General features: G+C 42.2%; 1 protein-coding gene across 1 annotated transcript in view; it reads right to left on the reverse strand.

Moving 5' to 3' along the window:
- Window positions 1-4,028: 4,028 nt before the first annotated feature.
- Window positions 4,029-27,197, reverse strand: part of morc3a (MORC family CW-type zinc finger 3a) — a 30,072-nt gene continuing 6,903 nt past the window's right edge. Inside the window, exons 4-19 of the mRNA XM_047371475.1 lie at window positions 20,646-20,872; window positions 20,377-20,527; window positions 18,606-18,750; window positions 18,182-18,310; window positions 17,960-18,079; window positions 13,316-13,413; window positions 13,095-13,202; window positions 12,895-13,023; window positions 12,043-12,117; window positions 10,446-10,488; window positions 10,268-10,369; window positions 9,472-9,556; window positions 9,328-9,400; window positions 7,046-8,063; window positions 5,279-5,418; window positions 4,029-5,162 (exon numbers count right to left, since the gene is read on the reverse strand). Of these exons, the coding sequence (XP_047227431.1) occupies window positions 5,024-5,162; window positions 5,279-5,418; window positions 7,046-8,063; window positions 9,328-9,400; window positions 9,472-9,556; window positions 10,268-10,369; window positions 10,446-10,488; window positions 12,043-12,117; window positions 12,895-13,023; window positions 13,095-13,202; window positions 13,316-13,413; window positions 17,960-18,079; window positions 18,182-18,310; window positions 18,606-18,750; window positions 20,377-20,527; window positions 20,646-20,872 (2,782 nt within the window). The 3' untranslated portion in view covers window positions 4,029-5,023. The remainder of the gene's footprint in view (window positions 5,163-5,278; window positions 5,419-7,045; window positions 8,064-9,327; window positions 9,401-9,471; window positions 9,557-10,267; window positions 10,370-10,445; window positions 10,489-12,042; window positions 12,118-12,894; window positions 13,024-13,094; window positions 13,203-13,315; window positions 13,414-17,959; window positions 18,080-18,181; window positions 18,311-18,605; window positions 18,751-20,376; window positions 20,528-20,645; window positions 20,873-27,197) is intronic.

Consider the following 27,197-nt stretch of genomic DNA (forward strand, 5'->3'; position numbering starts at 1 on the left):
TTCCCGACGGCAGTGAGTCCCTGATCTCCAATTAAAGCTAATCTTAGGACCAGCTTAATAAAGCAATAACAAAAAAAAAAAAAAAATGTATTTCAACTTCCAGAAATCATCAGACTCCCTTACAATATATATATTTTTTTATCTTGGTAGCCAAACAACCCTATCGTGTTTATATCAGTCACATTATCAGAGTGGGTAATTTAGCCTTTGGCTCTGAAGCATCCAGAGTAGCCTATGATTTGACTGCACTGTCTGATATTACCACCCGGCGTACCTATTGCCTCTCCGGAGGAGAAATGGTGCGTACCCATTTCTTATTCCCCACCCGCTCTGTGGGATTCATTCACATTATTAGTGTTAGATTGTGTGCATTGTTTGTCTTATGTCTGTTAATGTTCAGCAAATACGATTATATTGCGTATTTCTACTCTTTATTGTTTATTGTACCACTTGAGAAACACCACAAATTGGAGCCAACTTGTGTTAATTTTAAACATAATATATTTTCACTTATTTTTAAATATTAAACATCATTCTAAAAAATGACAATGCAATTGATCAAATTTTCTCCACGAGAAGACAGGGTGAAGGGGAACCCTCTTGTCCAGATGGGAAATTTTTCTCCGGGTATACACGATTGACTCCTGGCAGAAGTGGAGGATTGTGCGTCTGTTGATATTGCCAGTCGAGGATGTCAAAGGTGTGTACACAATTCGATGTTTGATAACAGGATTTCTGCTTTTTGGAGTTGGCGGTTACCTGGCATATCGAGAAATTTGAAAAACGTCGGCAGCTGTTCTGGCCATTGTAAGGTTGCCTGGCATGTATGATGGGATCTGCAGAGCGATCAACACTCAGACTGAGATGTTACGTGAGCTGAATCGCAGACTGGATGTGACCCTTGCACAGGACCGCAGGCAGGTTGCGGTTCCTGGACTCAGGGGTGAAATGGGATAAATCTTGAAGAAAGTTGTTCGCTCGGATCTGGCGGAAAGGACCTGGAATTTGGCTGTTTGGATTCGCCTTTGAGAAGCACCAGCGAGACTCTCAAGGCTGATGGAAAATTAAGAGTCAGCCTAACCCAAATAATTGTTGTTTTTCTGAATCTGGCTCCTCTGCACGGCCTTGATGGCTGGCTATCTTCAACTTCTCCTGGAAGTTATGTAAACATGACTCTCTGCTCCCTCCCTTCCCTGCGGACATCTGTGGACCTGCTCAGAACTTTGTGACCAGTTGATGAACATCATCAAGGACAGTGCTTCATGGACTTACTTTGCACACACTCACATGCACACACACACATGCTCAAGATAAACATACGCACCCTTCACACCACCTTCACCGGATCCCCTGCATGATGTTGTCTCACATATATGTTGCTTCTTTGTGCTGAGTTTTTTTTTGTAATAAAGTATGAAATATGATTTTTTTTCCCTCTTCTTTCCTAATGTGGTCTCTTTTCTCATCTACCTAAATGTGTGATTTCATTACTTTTCATAGATTTTCAGATTTCTCAGAAGGATTACCAGCAAAAGCCAAATATTAGTATTTGAAAATTTTTACTAAAGCTGTTTTTATACCAATGACCGGAGAATTTTAGATTTCTTAAAAGGATTGTATTGCAACTATATCATACCGGTGAGAGCCAAACATTATTAGTATTTAAAATTTTGGACTAAAACTGTTTTATACCAGTGACCCAGCTTATTTGAATGATGGGTCCACAACTGCATCATACCAGTGAGCTCAAGGATGAATATTATCATTTTCCTTCTAGCACCGGATTAATTCCTTACCACAGAGGACTTAATGAGCTAATTGCCTCTATTAGAAATATTGGATTAGAACCAGCTCTTACCAGTAAACTCCCAACGATTATTAGAGTGGTTTGATTTGTTTTTCTGTGTTTGATTTTCTGTATCATTGGAATGTTTTTCCTCATGTACAGCGCTTTGAGTGCCTTGTTGCTGAAAAGCACTATATAAATAAACTTGACTTAAAATGTATTCTTAATTTTAAGTTGATGAGCATGCCTAGGAACATATTACTAATCTATGACATCTTGCTTGACTTTGACTTTATACAGAGGCAATTTTCTCTTAGCCACTCTCTTAAAATAGGAATAACAAGAAAAGGGAAGACGGATATGTGTTGTTCTTTGCAAATCATTAAATGGCAGCAAGAGAATTGCTCCACGCCTGATCTTGTTCATATTTAGTCAGAGAAATAACTAAACAGTTTAAACAAGAGTAACTGTCTGAAAGAAGGCTGGGTGAAGACCCATATTTATCTTACAATTATATACAGTATGTTTAGGAGGATGATAAGGGAAAATCAAAAAATGTCTTCTAAATTCAAAATAGAGATGGACAATTACCATTTCACTGTCAGGAAAAAAGACATTAAGAATTATAATTTATCATGGTAAAAAAAAACCTATGCTGGGATTAGTACTTTTACTGTTTGCTCTATTGTTTACCATAAAAGCATGAAAATATCAAAATATTTTGAATTCAATTCAATTATTGTGTAGCTTAGTGATATGATTGCACTACTTAATTCAATTGGTGTACACAAGCAGATTAAGTGATAACAGGTGAATTTTATTTTAATTAATTTGAGCATGTACACTAACCAGAAATGTCTAACCCTATTATAAAAGAGGCTGAAATATTAAAATAAATGAGAGCTATCTTGCTTAATTATTAGCTCATTCTTAATTTTAAAGGTAAAGACTTTGAAATCTGTTTTTAGTTTTCTTTCATTGGGCATAGCAGGCTATTGTTCTGCTATTATGAACAGAGCTTCTAGTAACTCTGTTGCTGTCATGTCCTTTAAAGAAAATATAGAATAGCCCTGGTGCTGATTTATTTAAATAGTCAGTCAGTCATCATTTTGACTATTTAAATATATTAATGATAATATTACCACAATTACCACAACACAAAAAACTGTAAAACATAAATCAATGGATTAAACAGATTAGATTGGTCTCATAACTTCAAGAGCCAGATATCTTAATGAACCCATGTGTTTTATTGCTGAAGGGGCTTCTTGCATTCATACTTTCAGAGAGTATGAGATGAGAGAGATTATAGCATGCGGATATAATGATGCTGCTCAGTGTGAATATTTAAATTTTGATTAATTTAAAACAGATTAGTTTCAATTGTTTCTTTTATCTTCTTCAGAATCCAAGTTGTGGGTCTAGTGAAACTCCCAGATGTTTGTATTCTGGCAATTTACAATTTCACTAGCATTTATGCAAACTATTTAAATTGACTAATTAAATTGTTACTCATCAAGTTTCTTAATTGAAAAAAGAAAAACATGAAGACTGTGTGCAGAACTCAGCAAAAGGTGATTTGGACATTTCCCATAAAAACAGACATTGAGGCATAAGGCTGCTCTAGCTCAACAATTTCCTGCTAGACAGCTACACTGACCTTGGACTTCAATCAGATCTCTAGAAACGTGGATTCTGTGCCTCTCCACTTTTCCTCCTGGATCTTTATTTCCAAAGGGAAATCTGAGGCCCCGGGTAAGGTGTTCCTGATGTCACTGGCTTTTATCCCTGTTTGGAATATATTTTTGCTGCTTGTGCACATTTTTCTACCACACGTTGTCCTTCCACTTAACTTTCCATAGCTATAGCAGCACTCTGTAAAACTGCCAGCTCATTTAGCAAGTACCTTTTGTAAATACCCTTTGTGGCTGAAACCCTTGGGTGTCAATGACTGAAATGATCTGCTGAAATAAAGCCCTCGAAATGCAATGACATGTTTCACTTTTTGAACTGAACACCTGAAATTACTTTTATGTATTGAGATGAACGTGTGTAATCCAACACTTCATCTACTTTCCTTGAATATATTTGCTTCTTTCACCAATGCTCTTGCAACCAGAAAAATTGAATTCCTAATGAATCTGTAGACAAGTTTTACTTTTTGACCAAAACTCTTGAAATGAATCATTTTAATGATAGATGCACCTATGCTCACCAGAATAAAATACGCTACTACAAGGAATGTTATGAAAACCCATTTACTTACAAATAAACAAGATTCAGTCCATCATTGCTCCCAGTTGCAGTTCGAGCACAACCAACCATAGAGCTGCCGTTTCTGCTCAGGCTGCAACATTCAGACATTTACTGTAAGACTTATTCTCCTAACAGAAGCATTAAAGAGTAAAAATGATTCACACAGAACATAAAATGAGAGTATAAAAATAGATTTAACACAATATATACAGTTTTAAAACAAAACCGCGACTTATTAGTGGGACATGTAGGTGGGAAGGAAAAACTAAACATGAGACGAACAAGAAGTGGTTTAGTTCACTTCAAATCAAAGTGTAAATACCTCAATATCGTTTAATTTAAAAGATGATGAAATACAGTAAAAGCTCACAAATCCCCCTGGAACCTTCACCCCGAGCTTCAGACAAGTTAGGATTCACATTGTGTAGGTTTAAGCAGGAGAATCTGGAAGGATTTACAGAGGAACAGCTAACAACAAAAGATGCTCAGATTCTAGACAAGTTAGAGACTTGGAAGCAGGAATAACAAAGTGAATTTATTAGATCATAAAAGAGAAAACCTAGACTATTATTAAAAGGCTCCATCAACGACAAGGATGGGCTTAATTTATCTGTGCGAGGCACAAGAACGAGGCTAGCATCTCATTATTTAGGAAGAACCTATCAGAACAAACACTGCATTGATTCTTTAGGAGCAATCAGCTGATTAGTTCGAACAGGCCTGAAGCCTAGAAGCCCTCAAAAAAAAAAAAAAAAAAGGACTGGCGTTTACAATAAAGCCTGTAAATGTGTACAAATTAAATTAAATACAAGTTAAATCTCAGACATTCATTAGACTCCCTGAACAAGTTCTTCACAAGTCCAAAAGATTAGGATCCAACCGATCGGCTTTATGAAACATGGACCTGGATTGCTACAAATCGAGGGTCAAACTCTGCGAAGGTGATTTTCTAGGTCGTATATACGCAGCATTTCAACCCAGTCATTTTGAGTCTATGCCACTGAGAACTTGCTCTAGGATCTCATCGATGACGTTGCATTCAAAATTCACCTGCGCCAGGTCCAGCTCAGGCAGATGGGAGACAAGGAGGCGGCCGACGTTCTGACGGAGCTCGATCAAGCTGCAAACGTGGTCAGAAGAATAGGGGAGAAAAATGAACCACTGAGACCTAAAATCCGTGTTCTGATGGACTGCTGGAGTCATAGAAATATATTACTGATTTCTCTGCAGTCCTACCTTCTGAAGGTGTCCGAGTTTGTGAGAGAGGTGGAGGACGCTGCAGGAGATTGTGCATTTTCTCTTTGCTGCTGCAAGCTCAACTTGAGCTCCTCACACTGGGCTGCCAAGTTTGACTTCTCCACCTCCAGATTAAGCAGCTATTTGTGAACACAGGAGTAGAGATACGGTCAGTGTCAGTAAATTAGAATGTGTGTTCTGATGAGGCTCATTTGTCAGATTAAAAGCACATTTCGTAAATAACCTTTAAGAAGCTATAAAACATTCAAATCTCGAATGCTGCAAGCTGAAAAATCATCGTAATTAACAGAAATAATGGATTTAAAACATCAGTCTGCTTCACTTAGTGAACAGAATTACTGAAATAAACCGACTTTTCAATAATTTTCTAATTTATTGAATGTGACTGTAGTTTATCTCCCTCACTGACTCTACTAAAAACACGGAGAAAAGGCTTAAGGGTCAGTTTTAGCTTATTGATCTTATTCAGTAAGAAAACCCTCTTTCCACAAATTTGCCAACATAGTGGAAAATCCCAAACATAATTGATCAGCTTGGCTTTTTGATTGAGAGGATTCGAACCCTAGAAGTGGGGTCTCTGAACCACCTTGCATTGTAACCAACAGGGACGGGGACAGAGTGAGGGCTGCATTTACCCGAGTAGGGAGTGAATCCCAGTCATCATCTGCAGATTCTCAGAGAAGGCTGAGGTGCTCCACATAATCTCGTCTATAAGAAAGACGTGTTTCTTTTCCTGAAACCTATCAACTGGGTTTGTGGTTGCAATATCTAGTAAACCGTGACAGAAGGGACTGCAGAAAATGTCTGAGCTGCAAGTATCTAAAACAAAAAAAATAAAAATGGATTTTTGGGAAGGGTATGGACCCTTGTCAGCGTGACATCACATCAGCTTCACCTCTCATCAGTCTCCTCCTTGTTCGAAAAAGACCAGCAACTTCCTCAAGCATCTTGGGTTCTGTTACTCCCCATTCGGGGAGACTCAGGGACCTTAATTTCTAAATGAAACACAGTTAACCTTCAATTGTAAAGAGAACTCTGGACCACTGAGCAATAGTCCAGTACCTTTTCCTACATAGCACAGGTATAACACTTTTAATGTTGTTTCTGGTTAAGGGCTGGTTTAACACAAAAATGCAACAGTCTTAGCTCATGTCTTGGATATGTCTGTGTGTGGTGGCTCCAGTTGGGGTTCATGCCCTATGATTCTGCCTGAAACTCTTACAATTGGCTTCGCTTTAAGGTTCAATGAACATTGTGGTTATCCTTGCTGCTTGAGCAATGGTTTTCACCAGTGTTTCCATCCAATTTTCCAATATTATGCCTGATTACAGCACCTTGTGAACAGCCCGCTTCTTTTGCAATCACCTTTTGTGCCTCCTTGTGGAGCATGTCAGTGTCAATCTGTTGGTCTTCCACATTACTGTGTGGGTCATAAGATCACATTTCTGTATCAAAAATCTCTTATGTACGATTGTTTTTTTCTGAGATTCTTATTTTCTGATTATTTTCTGAGCCATACATTTTTGGGTTTTCTGTGATCCATAATCGTTTTAACTGATCAGAAATAAACCTTTGAAATATATCACACTGTAGTGTATCTATGCAAGTTTCACCTTTTTAACTGAATATTGGAGTAGATTACCCTTTCAGTGATGCTCTGGTTTAGTGAGATGCACATGTATGTCAGTTTCTCTTTGAATATGTTGATCTAAACCAGCATTTGGAACTCAAAGATAGCATACAGACCTGCAAGCGCAGTTCATCTCTCTCCTTATTCCTCTGATCTAGTTCACAGACCAGACTGCCGACTTGAAGCGAAATCTCCTCAATGTCCTTTTCCTCATCCTGGCCACTACTGAGATTGGTTTCGCTCTCGGTAGCTGCTGGTAAAGCCTCTTTGCCCTTTATTAAGTCATTGATTTTCTGTCTGGCCCTCTCAAAGAGATACTTGTAGTCCCTTTGACTCTCTGTCTGGCAGGCTTGGTGTGAGCACTCCTTCTTTATGTTGGCTTGAGACCGTTCCTGCAGTCTGCTCTGCATGTCCTGCAGCTTGGAGGTGAGCTTTGTAACCTGCTCGTTTAAGCGATCTCTCTCCAGAGCAGTATCCTGCATGAGCTCCAGGAGCTTATCTTGTTGTTTCTGCACTTCACTGATATTAGAGTACTGCTGAAGAGAAGAAGAAGGACCAGCGCCTTCATCACTTTCCATATGAGCAACTCCGTTGCTCAAGGCCTGCTCTCCTTGGTTGTCACCCTCTCCACCGCTCTCCTCCTTAACTTTTCTGTCTTTGAGCAGATTCTGATTGGGAACTTTCTTACTAGCAGCATTGTCTAACCCTTTAGTCGGATTCTGACTCGCCTCCTCCTGCTTCACTTCAGAAGCAGTCGTCTGGGTAGTGGCGCTGGCCACTCCTGGAGCTGGACAGGTTTCGGCATCTGAAGCCTCCCCTTCAGCTTTTGCCTCTGGGGTCTCATCCACAGCAGCATCGTCGCTGCACTCTAGCAGCATGGTGATTGGATTTACACCATCCCCTTTCTCTTGCTTGATTTTTTGTAAATTACCAGCAGGCTTTAGGGGCTTGGGCGTACTTTCAGTTTCCAAGATGACAAGGTCGTCATCATCAGTATCCTCGGTGCTATCAGTGGACACAGATAGAGGGCTCGCGTTTCCTGCCGGGGGCGTGTCAGAGGCGGTCAGTTGGAGACCGTTCATCCTGGGTCTTTTTGGCGTGCTATGTGGAGTTACAACCTGGCCTCTTTTCCCCCTGCAGAGCAAAAATAACAGTCTTTTGTTCATTACCGTGAAACTGATTTATTCACGGGGCCTTGCAAACGCATTTACAACCCTTTACCTTTACCGCATTTTGTCAACTTCAAAGTACTTTAGAGATTTTCTGTAATTTACCAACACAAAGTGGTGCATAATTGTGAAGTAGAAAAAAACAACAACAATTGATCAGTTTAAGAGAAAAAAGAAAAATCTTAAAAGTGTGACATGCATTAGGATTCAGCCCCACTGAACTTTATAATGCAATTACAGCTGCAAATCAAACCATGTCTCTCAGCAATGTGTAGGTCTTGTCAGACTCCCAGTGAGATTTAGGATAAACACATGACCATGCTTTGATCTAAACCACTTCGCTGTAGCTCTGGCGTCATGTTTAGGGCTGGTCTCCACTGTTTTGCCACCTCCAACACTCTTTCCTTCCTTGTTTGCCCTGTATCTAGCTTCATCCATCTTCCCAGTCCGTGATGAAGAAAAGCATCCCCCACAGCCTGATGCTGCCACCACCATGTTACACAACAGAGATGATATCTTCGGGGTCATGTGGAGTGTTGGTTTCTCATCACACAGAGCATTTCCCACATTTAAACAGGACTTCCAATAGTTCTCTTTACAGTTCTTCCACTCTCCCAGAAATACAAGTTATTTCAAGCACATGACTAAAAGCTGTCATGTTAACAGATTTTCCACCAGATGTGTGGATCTCTGCCGCTCATCAGAGTAACAATGGGCCTCTTGGATGTTTTAATGAGTTAAACGAAAATTGCCTCTCATCTTAGGTGGGTAGCCATATCTTGGTAGGTTTGCACGTGTGCCATCCTCCATACATTTGCAGAAGGTGGACTGAACAGTGCTTCATGCAAAATCCAAAGCTTGGTTTGTTTTATGTTACTTTCTTTCTGTCCTGTCGGTTTTGTTCCTTGGTCTTCATGATGTTATTTCTCCTCTAATGTTCCTCAACAAACCTCTGAGGCAATAAATTAAACCCAGGTACACTCTCTTTACTAATTAGGTGACCTTTGAAAACAACTGGTTTTACTACATATTTAGGGAAATAACAGTAAACGGGGTTCAATACCAATGCATGCCTCAATTATGCATTAAGTTGTGTAGGGCCTATATCATAAAATTTCAATACAACACCTTATAGTTTGTGGTAGTGATGTCACAAAACTTAAAACAAATTTAAATAGTGTCGGTGCATTTTTATGGCACTGCAACCTCACAACCGTGGGCCATCATACCTCTGGGTCTCTACTGAGAGCGAGCACACGTTGGTGATCACTGGAAGACCTCTGTTACTGGAGGGGCTGCCGTCTACATAGAATGGAAAACAGATTAATCTCAAACTTATCGTTTCTGTAACCTAAAGAAAAACATTTTCTTACCTGATTGTGAAATGTTCGAGTAGCTCGGCAGAGTGGATCCAGCCCTAGCTGCACCACCGTGTAGTGACTTCGGGGTAGTGGGGGACTGCGAAGAGGACGGTACAATGTATATATTTATTTTATTATTTTCTGAAACCACAAGTTTTGTGTGATTTACGACATTAAGTCAAATCTATGCTATTAGGTCTCCTAATAAGCACTGAAATGCAAATGTTTTTCAGCAAAAGGACAAAGGATAAGCCTGTTTGAAACAATTTCCTTATGATGCAGGATTTAAATATGAGATTTATTTTTACTCTGACATTTTTTTCCGTTGTTAGTGACATGCAGGCTTTGTGTACCCACAGCAGTAGTAAACCTGTTATATTTGCATGGTTGTATTGGATTTCAGGAGGCACTGACTAACAATGTGCAGAATCAGTGAGATTTTCAGCTTGATCACCCCTCACTAGTGACCAGATGAACTTCTTCCCATCAGAAAATGCACCCTATCCAAGCTGGACCATATTGCACCGACAACAACGCTCTTCAGTGTGAAAGTTGACTGAGGGACTCCAGGTTGGCCATTTTCAGTATCAGTGAAGTTTTTTCTTTTATAAAGTCAGAGGAGATTGTATTTAAAAAGTTGGTTTCTCACCACTTTGACACTTTGAAACTTTAAGCAGTCTCAGTTTAGGTGGGTGAATTCAAGTTGGTTGGAAACATGAAGGTAAACCATTTAAATCCTCAGAATGTCACACTTTAAATGCATAGAGTCAACATTAAACCATAAATCGAGTGTATTAAAAGGATGTACCGCTTGGTGGAGCTGCCGGGTCAGCTTGTTGTGCTGCCGTTTTAAAATTTCATTCTCTTTATCCAAATCCAAATGTTGCTCTTCTTGATTCCTTATATCAACCTGATCCAAGAAAGAACAATAAATAGTTATGGACTGGTGAGAAGATATCTTTATTTACAGAGGGTAAGCTTCTTACCTGCTGCAGTTTCTGTTCTTGTTTCTTCTTGTTCTCCCGCTCTCTGTTATGAACAAAACATTGAAGAAAGAATTCACACATGCTGGTGGTTGTGTTAAACGTGTTCACTGGTTAGGGCTGCTATTATGAATAGGCATGGGAGAAACAATGTTCACCCCTTTTATGTATGTATCCTGATTACTGGCAGGCATGTCGGATATCAAGAAATCACTTAAGTAGAACCTACTTAAGTGAACATGAAGTAGGCTGAAAGATCTCAAAAGATCTCAAAAACAGATGAGAAGCAAAGTCATTGACATCTATCAGTCTAGAAAAGGTTGCACGGCCATTTCTAAGGCGTTGGGACTGTACAGAACCTCAATGAGAGCCATTATTGATAAATCAAGAAATCACGTGACAGCAGTGAACCTTCCCAGGAGTGGTGGACCTACCATATTTGCTCTAATAGTGCATCGACGAGCAATCAAACAGATCACAAAAAACAAAAACAAATAATATCTAAAGCACTGGCCTCACTTACCTCGGCTAAGATCAAAACTCTGAGTTGCTAAAAAAAAAAAAGCTTTTAGAAAGGCCTAGTCAAAGTCCGGACTTAAATCCAACTGAGAGACTCTTCATGATCAAAAATTGTGGCACGATTAGTAATAAAGTTCAGGGTTCAATAATGTTTTCACTTAGATTTGCCAGGTTTGTTTGGATGGCTTAATCCATCAAATAACCATTTGAAAACCGCCTTTTGTGTTACCCAGGTTGTATTTGTAGTATATTAAAGTTTGTTGGTTGACCAGAAATATTTCAGTGTGACAAAAAAAAAAAAAAAAAAAAAAAGAAATCTGTAGGGGCCAAATCAAATACTTTTGCACCATAATGTATGTTTGAAAAAGTAAGTACAATCCATGCTTCCATGAAGAAGCACTTTTAGCAGCTTTACCTTAAAGTATTTTTCTGTCAGACCCGATCAATGGTATATTGCTGTGGATGAATATGGACGGCAGGTTCAGTTTTGCACACCTCTCCAGATGCAACTCTGCAGATCTGAGCCATATTTATTTATGTTGCTGAACTCCTTTTACACAGAAAATGCTTCTCCTGGCAACTCTTCCAAACAGGCTACACTAATCACAAACTCCTAACTGAGCCACATCCAGCCTGAGAAAGAGCTCTTAGATGACTGTTTTTTAACTTCTCTGAGCATTTTACCGCTGACCCCCGGGTGAATTTGCTCGGACAACCTCTCCCAGGATAGGAAGCTGCCTTCAATGTTTTCCACTTGTGAAGAATTTTTTTCACAGTAGAGTGATGAGGAGTAACAATAATTTACTCTACGTTTGTTTTAATAAATAATGGCAGTTTAGAATGTGAAGATTGAGGTTTAATTAAAATAACAAAGAGCCTGGAGAAGAATATTATTTTCTCCATATTATTATTTTTCATTTATTCTGTCAATCATCTCTAGAAAGCCTCATTTTGTGCATCAAACCGTTGAACATACTGAGGGTTTCTCTTTTTAGCTTCCCATGGGTGGGTTTCTTATCAAGTCTAAACCATGAGTTACTCTGATAGGTTGCAGTACAATTTTTAATGTATATTTACTAACTGTTGTTTGTAGGTCTTCCGGTATGATGGCTGATCATCATCAGAGTCCTCTGGCTCTTCTTCTACCTTGCAGCTCCTACAGGTTTAACACAGGGAGAGAGAGAAAGTCCATGTTTAGATTAGACTTTAAGTATCTAAGACAACATATACATGTTGTATTGTTTCTCTCTTTTTACAAAGATGGATTTACTTTTCTCATAATGGAAAAATAAAGTGAATAACTCCAGATAGGCCGATATGTGTTGCATATTGTTAATATGGAATCATTCCTGACCAACCTCTACACCTTTGTTGCAAAATTATCCCCACTGAATGCTGGTGCCAACACTGCACAAGGTTGTCATTAATTACCGAATATAGTGTTTTACTTTGCCACCGGGTCTCACTTCCTGTCTGACTCATGATATTCCTGTCAAATTGCAGTGTAGGCCCGACCTAAATGGCCGCCTGGTCTATCTTGGTCGAATAGTCAGAGGCGCAGTGGCGGAGAAAAGCGAGAGGCCTGCGCGGCCCCAATCACTTTAACGTGTTTTAATTGTGTGAAACGGCGCATCCAGTGTGTTTTGGGGGTAAAACCTGTAGTCTTGTAGTCCTGTAGTCCTGATTGGCAAGAGTACAGGACTACAAGACTACAGGACTATTTTGTTGTCTTTTGTCTAATTAAAAGAGACAACTGTGAGTTTGAGGAAAACTTTTCCAGGCTGCTCATGACTGAAAACCATCACCAAGAGTACTTGATTATTGAAAAAAAAAAACAGGGTAACAAACCAAGACCTTTTCTATTCTAAGTAATAAAGCGTATTATGTTTATTTCTACACATTTATTTAAAATGATCCAGAAGTGCTCCGTTACCTGAACTGTGGGTCGGGATTCAAATAACAGAACCATTTATCTGGCAGCTTGTTGATATCGATCCCATCCGGGAGTTTGCGCCAGCGCAAACACTCATCGCACTGCGCCCAGTTCTGATCCGGTCGCTTCCTGAAGAGTCAGTTTGGTTAAACAAACAGAAATTACAATGCTTTACATCCGTTTCTTGACCGTGTACTTACATGGTATCCTCCACCGGTATGGTGCTATTTGGGTCTTCTTTGGTCTTGCTGTAACGGATCTCATTCCAGTACTCCTCCAGTTTAAGACCCAAATTGTATATGGTTTTTCTGTTCAAAGCAAAAAAAAGAAAAAAAAAAAGCATGTTGTACCTTTGAGAATCTAAGAATATCAGATTAGTAAATGTTTATAATAATAGTAAGTGCAGCATGGATGTTATTACCTGTACTTATCAGTCTCGATGAAGCTCTGTTTGTTGTGGGTAGGATCCAGGAAGTTACATTCGATGACCCCAATGACTCCAACACCTTTGTTGTTGGCCTGTTGATTGCAAACATTTACCAGATTCAAAATACAGGTGAACCCAGATATTTACATACGCTCTACAAAAAGACACATGACCCATTGTCTCACCAGCTGACGTCAAATCGGACTAAATTTCCTGTTTTAAGTCAGTACATATTACCAAAATTATTATTTAACTGCCAGAATGAAGCGAGAGTTGCTTTTAATTATTCAGACGTTTACATACATTTCTTTAGTATTTGGAAGAATCACTTGTTAAACCATGTGACTTGGTTCAAATGCTTTAGGGTTTCCTTCGACAAGCTTCCTAGAATTGTTTCTGGAATTTTGGCCCGTTCCTCCTGACAGAGCTGCTATTACGTAGTCAGGTTTATAGGAAAACATCCGTTCAGCTCTGCGCACAGATTTTCAATGAGACTGAGATCAGGACTTTATGATGGCCACTCCAAATCATTGAGTTTGTTGTCCTTATGGCTTAGTGTCGCTGTCCACTTGGAAGATCTATTCCTTCCCGAGTTTCAACTTCCTGGGTGATATCTTGATATGTTGTTTGAATACATAATGTTCTTTTCACATGATGCAACATATGCACCATTCCCTCCTACACCAAAAACAATCAAACATTATCCGTACTTCACAGTTGGGATGGTGTTCTGAGGTTTGAAAGCTTCGTCCTTTTTCCTCCAAATTTAACAATGATTCTTATGATGACCCCCTCCTTGAACCGCCACCGTAACGTGGTGGAGGGGTTTGAGTGCTCAAATGATCCTAGAGGCTGTGTTGTCTGGGGCTTAAATGCCCCTGTAGGGTCTCCCATGGCAAACAGGCTCTAGGTGACGGGTCAGACAAAGAGCGGTTCAAGAACCCCTCATGACGACTACAAAATCGAGGCACGTGACGTCGCCCGGTACGGCGGAGCCGGGGTCCCACCCTGGAGCCAGGCCTGGGGTCGGGACTCGTCTGAGAGCGCCTGGTGGCTGGGTTGCTCCTCACGGGACCCGGCCGGGCCAAGCCCGAACGAGAGACGCGAGACCATCCCCCAGTGGGCCCACCACCTGCAGGGAGAACCGTGAGGGACCGGTGCAAAGAGGATTGGGCGGCGGATGAAGGTGGAGACCTCGGCGGCCCGCTCCCCGGATGCTTAGGCTGGCTCTAGGGACGTGGAATGTCACCTCGCTGGGGGGCAAGGAGCCTGAGCTTGTGCGGGAGGTCAAGAGATATCGACTAGAAACAGTAGGGCTCGCCTCCACGCACAGCGTGGGCTCTGGAACCAATCTCCTCGAGAGGGGCTGGACTCTCTTCTACTCTGGAGTGGCCCACGGGGAGAGGCGGCGGGCTGGGGTGGGTTTGCTTGTTGCCCCCCCAGCTCAGCCGTCTCGTGTTGGGGTTTACCCCAGTGGATGAGAGGGTCGCATCCCTGCGCCTTCGGGTTGGGGAGAGGTCTCTGACTATCATTTCAGCCTACGGGCCGAGTGGTAGTGCGGAGTACCCAGCCTTCTTGGCGTCCCTGTCGGGGGTGCTGGATAGTGCCCCTCCTGGGGACTCCATTATTCTGCTGGGGAACTTCAACGCCCACGTGGGAAACGACAGTGACACCTGGAGAGGCGTCATCGGGAGGAATGGCCTCCCCGATCTGAATCCATGCGGTGTTTTGTTATTGGACTTCTGTGCTAGTCACGGATTGTCCATAATGAACACCATGTTCAAACATAAGGGTGTCCATCAGTGCACTTGGCACCAGGATACCCAGGGCAGGAGGTCGATGATCGACTTTGTTGTCGTATCATCAGACCTTCGGCCGCATGTTTTGGACACTCGGGTGAAGAGAGGGGCTAAGCTGTCCACTGATCAGCACCTGGTGGTGAGTTGGATCCGCTGGGGGAGGAGAAAGCCGGACAGACATGGCAGGCCCAAGCGCATAGTGAGGGTCTGCTGGGAACGTCTGGCGGAGCCCTCGGCCAGGGATGTATTCAATTCTCACCTCCAGGAGAGCTTTGACCAGATTCCGAAGGATGTTGGAGACATAGAGTCCGAGTGGACCATGTTCTCCGCATCTATTGTCGATGCTGCTGACCGTAGCTGCGGCCGTAAGGTCTGCGGTGCTTGTCGCGGCGGCAATCCCCGAACCCGGTGGTGGACACCGGCAGTAAGGGATGCTGTCAAGCTGAAGAAGGAGTCCTGTCGGCTGTGGTTGGCTTGTGGGACTCCTGAGGCGGCTGACGGGTACCGTGGGGCCAAGCGTGCCGTGGCCCGGGCGGTGGCAGAGGCAAAAACTCGGACCTGAGAGGAGTTCGGTGAGGCCATGGAGAAGGACTACCGGTTGGCCCCGAAGCGATTCTGGCAAACCGTCCGGCGCCTCAGGAGGGGGAAGCAGTACTTCGCCAACACTGTTTACACTGTGGGGATGGGGAGCTGCTGACCTCGACTGGGGACATTATCGGCCGGTGGAAGGAGTACTTCGAGGATCTCCTCAATCCTGCCATCACGCATTCCGTGGTGGAAACAGAGGCTGGGGACTCGGGGTTGGACTCTTTCATCACCTAGGCTGAAGTCACCGAGGTGGTTAAAAAGCTCCGCGGTGGCAGGGCTTCGGGGTTGGATGAGATCCGCCCTGAGTACCTCAAGTCTTTGGATGTTGTGGGGCTGTCATGGTTGACACACCTCTTCAACACTGCGTGGCGGACGGGGACTGTGCCTTTGGATTGGCAGACTGGGGTGGTGGTCCCCCTACATAAGAAGGGTGACCGGAGGGTGTGTTCCAACTACAGGGGGATCACACTCCTCAGCCTCCCTGGTAAGGCCTACGCCAGGGTATTGGAGAGGAGAGTCCGGCCGATAGTTGAACCTCGGTTTCAGGAGGAGCGGTGTGGTTTTCGTCCCGGCCGTGGAACACTGGATCAGCTCTATACCCTCTACAGGGTGCTCGAGGGTTCATGGGAGTTTGCCCAACCGGTCCACATGTGTTTTGTGGACCTGGAGAAGGCATTCAACTGTGTCCCTCGTGGTGCCCTGTGGGGGGTGCTCCAGGAGTATGGAATCGGGGGCCCTTTACTAGGGGCCATCCGATCTCTGTACAAGTGGAGCAGGAGTTTGGTTCGCATTGCCGGCACTAAGTCGGACCTGTTCCCGGTGAATGTTGGACTCCGGCAGGGCTGCCGGTCCTGTTCATAACTTTTATAGACAGGATTTCTAGGCGCAGCCAAGGGCTGGAGGGGGTCTGGTTTGGGGACCAGAGGATTTCGTCTCTTGTTTTTGCAGATGACGGGGTCCTGCTGGCCCCATCTAGCCAAGACCTACAGCATGCGCTGTGGTGGTTCGCAGCCGAGTGTGAAGCGGCTGGGATGAAGATCAGCTCCTCCAAGTCCGAGGCCATGGTTCTCGACCGGAAAAGGGTGGCTTGTCCTCTTCAGGTTGGAGGGGAGTTCCTGCCTCAAGTGGAGGAGTTTAAGTATCTCGGGGTCTTGTTCACGAGTGAGGGAAGAATGGAGCGGGAGATCGACAGACGGATCGGCTGCCACAGTAATGGGGGCGCTGTGCCGGTCCGTTGTGGTGAAGAGAGAGCTGAGCCGAAAAGCGAAGCTCACGATTTACTGGTCGGTCTACGTTCCTACCCTCACCTATGGCCATGAACTTTGGGTCATGACCGAAAGAACGAGATCCCGGATACAAGCGGCTGAAATGAGCTTCCTCCGTAGGGTGGCCGGGCACTCCCTTAGAGATAGGGTGAGGAGCTCGGCCATCCGGGAGGGGCTCGGAGTAGAGCCACTACTCCTCCACATCGAGAGGAGCCAGTTGAGGTGGCTCGGGCATCTATACCGGATGCCTCCTGGACGCCTTCCTCGGGAGGTGTTCCAGGCACGTCCCACTGGGAGGAAGCCCAGGGGACGGCCCAGGACACACTGGAGGGACTATGTTTCTCGGCTGGCCTGGGAACACCTTGGGCTCCCCCTAGAGGAACTGGAGGAGGTGTCTGGAGAGAGGGACGTCTGGGCGTCTCTGCTGAGTCTGCTGCCCCCGCGACCCGGTCTCGGATAAAGCGGAAGACGACGAGTACGAGTTTTTATGGTGACTTAAATATTAGTTTCATCAGACCATAGGACATATCTCCAAAGTTAAGGTGTCTTGAGCATTTTCAATCTGTAACGTGGCTTTTATCCTGCTTTTGAAGCAATAGCTTTCTCCCCTCTGAACCACTCAGAGTAATGACAGCCTCTTACAAAGCTGCAGCCAGCAGCTTCATGTTGTCTTTTGTTGTTGAGTTAATATTAGCATCAAATCATGTTGATCTCTCTACGCTGAAACCAGTGTCCTTCCTAAACGGCACGATGGAGAACATTTCCACGTTGTTCATAAATGCATAAAAAAGTTCGAACAAATGACCGTCGCACTTTTAAGCATCTGGATGAACCACCAGAATTTTTTTTTATTTTGACTGCCCTGAAAAGTTCAAAAGTTACATTTAATATCAGCCTATGAGAAAACAATTGTCATGTGTAAATATTCAGTTTTTAACTGTATATACGGGTATTAAAGAAAAATCACCTCACTGGGGAAAACCCACCTTAAGCTGGCAGCCCACGCGTTCGTAGGCTTTGATGAGCCGGTTCTTGTGATACATCATAATCCCATACTGGTCTTTACTTTTGGTGTTATATCCAAAGGTGATAGTAATACGTTTTTCCTAGTGTGAAAATAAAGAAAAAACACACAAAAACAGAATTCAGGAAGTATACAAAATAATATGAATAACTAATGTTCTGTTAAGTCTCTAGTAAAAGGATACCAGAAAAGTGGGCTTGTAGTGGTCCTTCCTGATGTAGGCAAGGCTCTTAGCGATCAGCTGAGATTTCACCTTTTGACCCCGTACTATGACCTGCATGCGTGGCTTCAAGTATAGAATGCTGCAGTACGCCTGCAACACATGAACAAACATATATGAATGCATTCCTGCAACAAAGGGAATCAAGGTTTAACATTGAAGAAGTAACTGACTGAGCAAAAGAAAAGAAACAGCAACAATCTATGGGGAACACACAACTTGGGCAAGCTGTTTACATGAGGCAGATAATGCTTCATCTTAAGAAGGTAAAAAGCATTACTGTTGTGGTGATTTAAAAGAACCCCAGAAGTATTTAATAGTAGGAAACTTTACAATCACTGTTAATCTTGTGTGAAGAAATAAAGACGTGCACATTATGGCTTCTTACCCGCAGGGAAAAGACGCTCTCTGGAACGTATGTAGTGCTGTTTGAAGGCTGAGACGGATCGCCTAATTTTTCATAGACCTCTAAGGGAATACGGATATTATACCGATCTGTGTCAAAATCAAACTCTGTTGATGCTGTAGAGGTCCTAAAAAGAGAAGATGACAATTTTTTATGCATTGATTTGAAAATGACTAAACTGCCAGGAGGAAAACTAATGATTGTGTTTAACCTCTAAACAGAAGAGTCAGCTAAGTGTCAGATAAATCAATCCAGCTCAGAAAAACGATAAAAAACAACAATGTACAATTCCCTTTGAAAGTTTAAACACAAAATAATTGTGGACATGGGTGTCGTTATGACAAAATTATCACCTAGGGCATATTTCATTTTTAAATTGTTGTCCCTCCATTAGAAGGGCTGAATCAAATATATTTTTTAATGAAAGTACTGAGTATCTTTTTGAATAATCTGAAATATTTATCTTTTCAAAAGGAAATTTTTCTTTCAACTTCTACTTTTTTAATAAATCTGATGGAATTAGTGATCTTATAATCGTCCCTACATTAAATGCCTGTAAAAGTTTGATGCAGGATGACTCCAGGAAATAGTAGGACCCATGCGAGTCCTACGCGTGTTTTGAATCGATTTACTCATTACTAAAAAGAGACACAGTTATGAACTACCCAAGGTACTCAGTTGGGTTGTATTAGTCAACCCAAGTGGGTCCCATAGAAAAATCCAATTTGAGCCCAGGTCAAACGTAACCATCCAGTCTGAGCGAAACCAAAAAGAATACAGTGAGGTCTTCACTGAATAATAACAACCGTGCACATGGGTTAACAGTTAATGTAGTCAATAGGAATGGAGAAACAAAGTGTCTTCATTAACTTATGATCAGTGGTTTAACCAGTTCATCACCAAGTGGCGCTGTGATCTCTGATCTACATCCAGAGCTGGTAACAGAGCTGTAATGGTGCCTCAACAAAAGGATAAGAATGGCAATAAGATACAAAGGACAGACCTCAACAGGACCACGAGTCCAAGTCACAAGCAGAACTGTGCTACTGTGACTATAATGTGTGAAGTCCACTGATGAGCACAATCAGAAGTAAATAATAATGTTTTCAGGATGCTGCGCAGTAACTCTGCTTTTATTTGATCAACTGAATAGACTTTGACAACCTGCTAAATATATATTGGACATATAACCCAACACACATTCTACCCATGACCTCATGTTGCTCTTATTGGCTCCACAAGCCCAGTTGAATGTTGTGAAAGTACATGAGGCCACGTGCTCTCCTCAAATCCACTTCATTGACGGGAATGACAGAAGTGACCTTCTGCAGGGGGTTCATGATTGTGTTTTTAATCACAGCAATGTCACCTGCAAGGGCAGTCAAAATGCTTAGCACCTGAAAGGGTTGTTTGGCATCACGGCTGAGGTGGTGATGAGGTACAGTGTGTGCAAAAAGCTGGATGTAAGACTTAGAATCATCAACAACAAGCATAAGAATCCTTACTGTAAACGAAGTAGAAGGTAATCTTTCAATATCAAGCAGCCTTGAGTGTCCAGAAAGTCAATCTCACAGGAAAAGAACATTGAAAGCTAAAAGCTGCTTAATACTTTACCACAAAAATATACATGATAGATATTTTAAGCTATTTGTTATATTACTGGTTCGGTGATCTCCTGAAAGGTCCAGATGATGATTTGAAACATCTTATGAGGCACTAGAGGTTCATAGATGTGTGTGGAGCACAAACAGACCTGCGGAGATTCCAGATGATGATCCGGGTGCCTGTTTTAGCTGAGGATGAACTGATGGCATCAATCTCAGCGAGAAGCTCCTCTTTAGTCTTAAAAAGAGAATATTGCAGGATGTCCCTCAGACTTGCTTCGTGTTCTTCTTTTACAAAGAGTAAAGCCCTGGTTAAAGAAAACTGGTGACAAATTCTTCAAAACAAATGATATTTTAAAAATAAATAACTTTCAAAATGTTCACTGAACACATTTGTGTTCCTCGGTTAAAAGGATATAATTGTTTGACCTTCTATTTTCAAAAGAAATGATCGGTACAATAATTTGCTTGGCTCCAATCTTCTCCAAGTAGCTCTGAGAAAGCATCCCAATGCATGGTGCGCTCTTTGACTTGGAGAAGACAATCGCATCTTTGCCGAGTCGCATGGATCCGGACTTGAAGCCGTTGCCATAGATACCAATAGGCTCCAGTCCATTTACTGCAATCTTGTCACTGTACCCAAAGCTGAAATAGAGAAATACAAAAGTTCATCTTTAATGTTTTTTTATTTTCGATTACAATATTACATTCTTAAAGCAAAGCATCAAAACAGTAAAATCCTTTTTATGTTTAACTTTTTTACATTTTAAAACTCTTAAAAAAATTACAGTGCTGTTTAATCTACGGGGTTCCTCCAAAGTCCATACGCATATATTCAGAACTTTCAGTTCCTTTCAAGCATTTCTAGGAATACAAACAAAAGTTTACTGTGGATTTAAACCACAAACTTCAACAAAGGCTTTAGATATGAAACATATTAAACAAAACAGAATGGAGGGAAGAAAGAATGGAAATATTAATATTTTTTCATACTTGTCCAGACCTGAAAAATACTTCCACTGTCGAACTTTTCCAGGGTGCAAAGGAACCGTCTCTATACCTTAAGCCACACCTTATGGGTTTAATGGGAAATAGATTAAGCAATTTAGTGACGCGTGTAAACATAAGCCATGCTGTAGCTTGAGATGACCTTTGCTTCAGACAATCCAGGGGTTTCAATCAGTGTTTTTCTGTCCTCCTATGCTTCTACTGTGAAGGCAGTGTGGTTAAGATGCAGTAAACTGAAGCTGTTTCCACTAGACCCTCTTGAGATGATATCGTGTACTTGATCAAAGTCCTGTTTTCCTAAAGCCACAATTTTAGACAGGATCCCACAACTACTGCTCGTAATACAGTCCCAGATAATGACTAGGCCTCGACATGTTTAATGTGTGGAAGCTGCTCACTGTTCCACAACTTTACTTCTTCTGTACAGATAGAACTGAAACAGCCACTTTATGTCTAGTGTAAATACATGCAATGTCTATAGCTTTACTTTTTAGTCCTTCCTTTGTTGAAAACACATTTCTTCTTGCAAGTATACTATTTTAGGCAATAAGTCCCTTTCAGTGCTTAAAGCTCTTTCTGCTCGCTGCCTCTTCCTGGTCTGCATAAAGACTCTTGACAGTTTTCCACAGTGGAAACTTTTTTATCTTACTGCCTCTGCAAAAGGCTTAGTAAAGTGCGCTGAGGATACAACGAGAAACTTGGTTGTTGCTCAGTTCAATTGCAGTCCACACTGGATACGGCGCATCCAGTGTATTTTGGGGGCAAAAATGTAGTCTTGTAGAGTCCTGTAGTCCCGATTGGCAAGAGTACAGGACTATTTTGTTGTCTTTTGTCTAATTAAAAGAGACAAGTGTGAGTTTGAGGAAAACTTTTCCAGGCTCCTCATGACTGAAAACCATCACCAAGAGTACTTGGTTATTGAAAAAAAACAGGGGAACAAACCAAGACCTTTTCTATTCTAAGTAATAAAGCGTATTATGTTTATTTCTACACATTTATTTAAAATGATCCAGAAGTGCTCCGTTACCTGAACTGTGGGTCGGGGTTCAAATAACAGAACCATTTATCTGGCAGATAACATGCAGGTCGATCTCCTGCATGTTTTAAAGACCATAATGACATAAGGAAATTTAGCAACTTGAATCAGCTCTGTTAGAGTAAGAGTAGGTACGATGCAGGCAGGACAATGGCCCTCCATCTTACAATACAGCTATTTTACCAAGAAACAACAAACATCCATTAATAACTTTAGGAGTAATTTCATGACTAAATGATTAATAGTTAGTTTGTAAGTATGCAAAAACAATGTCAGACTCCGTAGTTTTCTCTGGTCCCCTCCCTGATCTGACCAGCGACGGCATTTTTAGCCGCATGCTGTCATTCAACCGCTGGCTGTTTACGTGGTGTCCAGAAAACGATGTGGGCTACATTGATAATTGGTGAACATTTTGGGGAAAGCTCTTCTTTCTAGGAATCTGGCCAAATTTATTATTTCTCCAAAACTCAGACAACCCAGGGTTCAGACCAGGAAGCAGGGTTGTAGTTCAACACTCCTCTCTGCAGCTTCTGTAATGCTACCCACCCATTTCCCTATTAAGACAGTGTTTCTGCCACGTCCAAAATTGAATAGATTAAAAAATAACCTAAAAGGAGGAAATCACGTAAATCTCATAAAAATAAACAACTCAGACTGAAAAGAAAAATAAAACAATTAAATGTGGCCTACTGAACATAAGATCTCTTCAAAGACTTTGCTAGTTAGTGACCTGATTTGTGACAATCAGATTGATTTATTTTGCCTCACAGAAACCTGGCTGCAGCAAGAGGATTATCATTTCTCATCATTAATAGAAGAGAACAAGAATAATCCTAGGTTTCTCTTTAGTACAGTTGCTAAACTTACACAGAGTCATAGCTCTGTTGAGCCATCCATTCCCTTAGCTCTCAGCAGTCATGATTTTATGGGATTCTTCTTAAATAAAATTGATTCTTTTAAAAAACAAAATCATTGACATACTCCCGAAGATGATTACTTCATCCTCAGCAAGCGAGACAACATTGGAAGTAACTGTAGAACCTCATCTGTGTTTGGACTGTTTTGATCCTGTGGAGCTTCCTGAGTTATCAGAAATATTAGCTTCATCTAAACCTTCAACTTGAATGTTAGACCCAATCCCAACCAAATTATTTAAGGAAGTGTTCCCTCTGATTACCAGCCCCATTTTAGATATGATTAATCTATCCTTTGTAAATTGATATGTACAGGCTTTTAAGGCAGCTGTAAAAAACCTTTACTTAAGAAACATTTGCTTGATCAAAATGATATAATAAATTACAGACCTATATCCAATCTTCTGTTTTTATCTAAAATTCTTGAAAAAATAGTTGCTAATCAAATGTGTGAGCATTTACACAGCAACGACCTGTTTGAAGAGTTTCAGTCAGGCTTCAGAGCTCATCATAGCACTGAAACAGCTCTGCTGAAAGTCACTAATGATATTCTTCAAGCCTCAGATAATGGACTTGTGTCTGTACTGGTTCTGTTAGACCTCAGTGCTGCATTTGATACTGTTAATCACAATGTTCACTTAGAAAGGCTGGAATATGCTGTAGGGATCAGGGGAACAGTGCTAGGCTGGTTTAAATCTTATTTGTCTGTCAGATTCCAGTTTGTTCATGTAAATGATAAATCATTTTTAAACTCCAGGGTTAATTGTGGAGTACCACAGGGTTCAGTGCTTGGGCCAATTCTTTTTACTATATACAATGCTCAAAAAAACTAAAGGGAACACTCAAATAACACATCCCAGATCTGAATGAAGGAAATATTCTCATTGAATACTTTGTTCTGTACTTTGTTCTGTACAAAGTTGAATGTGCTGACAACAAAATCACACAAAAATCATCAATGGAAATCAAATTTATTAACCAATGGAGGCCTGGATTTGGAGTCACACACAAAATTAAAGTGGAAAAACACACTAGAGGCTGATCCAACTTTGATGTAATGTCCTTAAAACAAGTCAAAATGAGGCTCAGTATTGTGTGTGGCCTCAACATGCCTGTATGACCTCCCTACAACACCTGAGCATGCTCCTGATGAGACGGTGGATGATCTCCTGAGGGATCTCCACCCAGACCTGGACTAAAGCATCCGCCAACTCCTGGACAGTCTGTGGTGCAACGTGACGTTGGTGGATGGAGCGAGACATGATGTCCCAGACGAGCCAGTCCATAGCTTCAATGTCTTCATCTTGCAGGAACTTCTGACACACTCCAGCCACATGAGGTCTAGCATTGTCCTGCATTAGGAGGAACCCAGGGCCAACTGCACCAGCATATGGTCTCACAAGGGGTCTGAGGATCTCATCTCGGTACCTAATGGCAGTCAGGCTACCTCTGGCGAGCACATGGAGGGCCGTGTGGCCCTCCAAAGAAATGCCACCCCACACCATTACTGACCCACTGCCAAACCGGTCATGCTGAAGGATGTTGCAGGCAGCAGATCGCTCTCCACGGTGTCTCCAGACTCTGTCATGTCTGTCACAAGTGCTGAGTGTGAACCTGCTTTCATCTGTGAAAAGCACAATCCTGGTGTTCTCTGGCAAATGCCAAGCGTCCTGCACGGTGTTGGGCTGTGAGCACAACCCCCATTTGTGGACGTCGGGCCCTCATACCATCCTCATGGAGTCGGTTTCTAACCGTTTGTTCAGACACATGCACATTTGTGGCCTGCTGGAGGTCATTTTGCAGGGCTCTGGCAGTGCTCCTGTTCCTCCTTGCACAAAGGCGGAGGTAGCGGTCCTGCTGCTGGGTTGTTGTCCTCCTACGGCCTCCTCCACGTCTCCTGGTGTACTGGCCTGTCTCCTGGTAGCGCCTCCAGGCTCTGGACACTACGCTGACAGACACAGCAAACCTTCTTGCCACAGCTCGCATTGATGTGCCATCCTGGATGAGCTGCACCACCTGAGCCACTTGTGTGGGTTGTAGAGTCCGTCTCATGTTACCACGAGTGTGAAAGCACCACCAACATTCAAAAGTGACCAAAACATCAGCCAGAAAGCATAGGTACTGAGAAGTGGTCTGTGGTCCCCACCTGCAGAACCACTCCTTTATTGAGTGTCTTGATAATCGCCAAATATTTCTCCCTGTTTTCTTTTCCATTTGCACAACATCATGTGAAATTAATTGTCAATCAGTGTTGCTTCCTAAGTGGACAGTTTGATTTCACAGAAGTTTGATTTACTTGGAGTTATATTGTGTTGTTTAAGTATTTATGATCGAAAATAATAATCAGAAATACTTACACACTGTTTGCTCCTTGCTGTCCTGCAAGGGAGTGCCTCAAAACTCTTTTCTTTATTTATATATATATTTTTTTGAGCAGTGTGTGTAAATACAGAGGTTGGACAATGAAACTGAAACACCTGGATTTAGACCACAATAATTTATTAGTATGGTGTAGGGCCTCCTTTTACGACCAATACAGCGTCAATTCGTCTTGGGAATGACATATACAAGTCCTGCACAGTGGTCAGAGAGATTTTAAGCCATTCTTCTTGCAGGATAGTGGCCAGGTCACTACGTGATACTGGTGGAGGAAAACGTTTCCTGACTCGCTCCTCCAAAACACCCCAAAGTGGCTCAATAATATTTAGATCTGGTGACTGTGCAGGCCATGGGAAATGTTCAACTTCACTTTCATGTTCATCAAACCAATCTTTCACCAGTCTTGCTGTGTGTATTGGTGCATTGTCATCCTGATACACGGCAACGCCTTCAGGATACAATGTTTGAACCATTGGATGCACATGGTCCTCAAGAATGGTTCGGTCGCCCATCTAGCACAAGTATTGGGCCAAGAAAATGCCATGATATGGCAGCCCAAACCATCACTGATCCACCCCCATGCTTCACTCTGGGCATGCAACAGTCTGGGTGGTACGGTTCTTTGCGGCTTCTCCACACCGTAACTCTCCCGGATGTGGGGAAAACAGTAAAGGTGGACTCATCAGAGAACAATACAGGTCCTTCTCAAAAAATTAGCATATTGTGATAAAGTTCATTATTTTCTATAATGTAATGATGAAAATTTAACATTCATATATTTTAGATTCATTGCACACTAACTGAAATATTTCAGGTCTTTTATTGTTTTAATACGGATGATTTTGGCATACAGCTCATGAAAACCCAAAATTCCTATCTCACAAAATTAGCATATTTCATCCGATCAATAAAAGAAAAGTGTTTTTAATACAAAAAACGTCAACCTTCAAATAATCATGTACAGTTATGCACTCAATACTTGGTCGGTAATCCTTATGCAGAAGTGACTGCTTCAATGCGGCGTGGCATGGAGGCAATCAGCCTGTGGCACTGCTGAGGTCTTATGGAGGCCCAGGATGCTTCGATAGCGGCCTTTAGCTCATCCAGAGTGTTGGGTCTTGAGTCTCTCAACGTTCTCTTCACAATATCCCACAGATTCTCTATGGGGTTCAGGTCAGGAGAGTTGGCAGGCCAATTGAGCACAGTGATACCATGGTCAGTAAACCATTTACCAGTGGTTTTGGCACTGTGAGCAGGTGCCAGGTTGTGCTGAAAAATGAAATCTTCATCTCCATAAAGCTTTTCAGCAGATGGAAGCATGAAGTGCTCCAAAATCTCCTGATAGCTAGCTGCATTGACCCTGCCCTTGATAAAACACAGTGGACCAACACCAGCAGCTGACACGGCACCCCAGACCATCACTGACTGTGGGTACTTGACACTGGACTTCTGGCATTTTGGCATTTCCTTCTCCCCAGTCTTCCTCCAGACTCTGGCACCTTGATTTCCGAATGACATGCAGAATTTGCTTTCATCCGAAAAAAGTACTTTGGACCACTGAGAAACAGTCCAGTGCTGCTTCTCTGTAGCCCAGGACTGGGGAATGCGGCACCTGTAGCCCATTTCCTGCACA

The sequence above is a fragment of the Girardinichthys multiradiatus genome, chromosome 7 (genome assembly GCF_021462225.1).
Source record: "Girardinichthys multiradiatus isolate DD_20200921_A chromosome 7, DD_fGirMul_XY1, whole genome shotgun sequence".
In the NCBI taxonomy this organism is placed as follows: Eukaryota; Metazoa; Chordata; class Actinopteri; order Cyprinodontiformes; family Goodeidae; genus Girardinichthys; species Girardinichthys multiradiatus.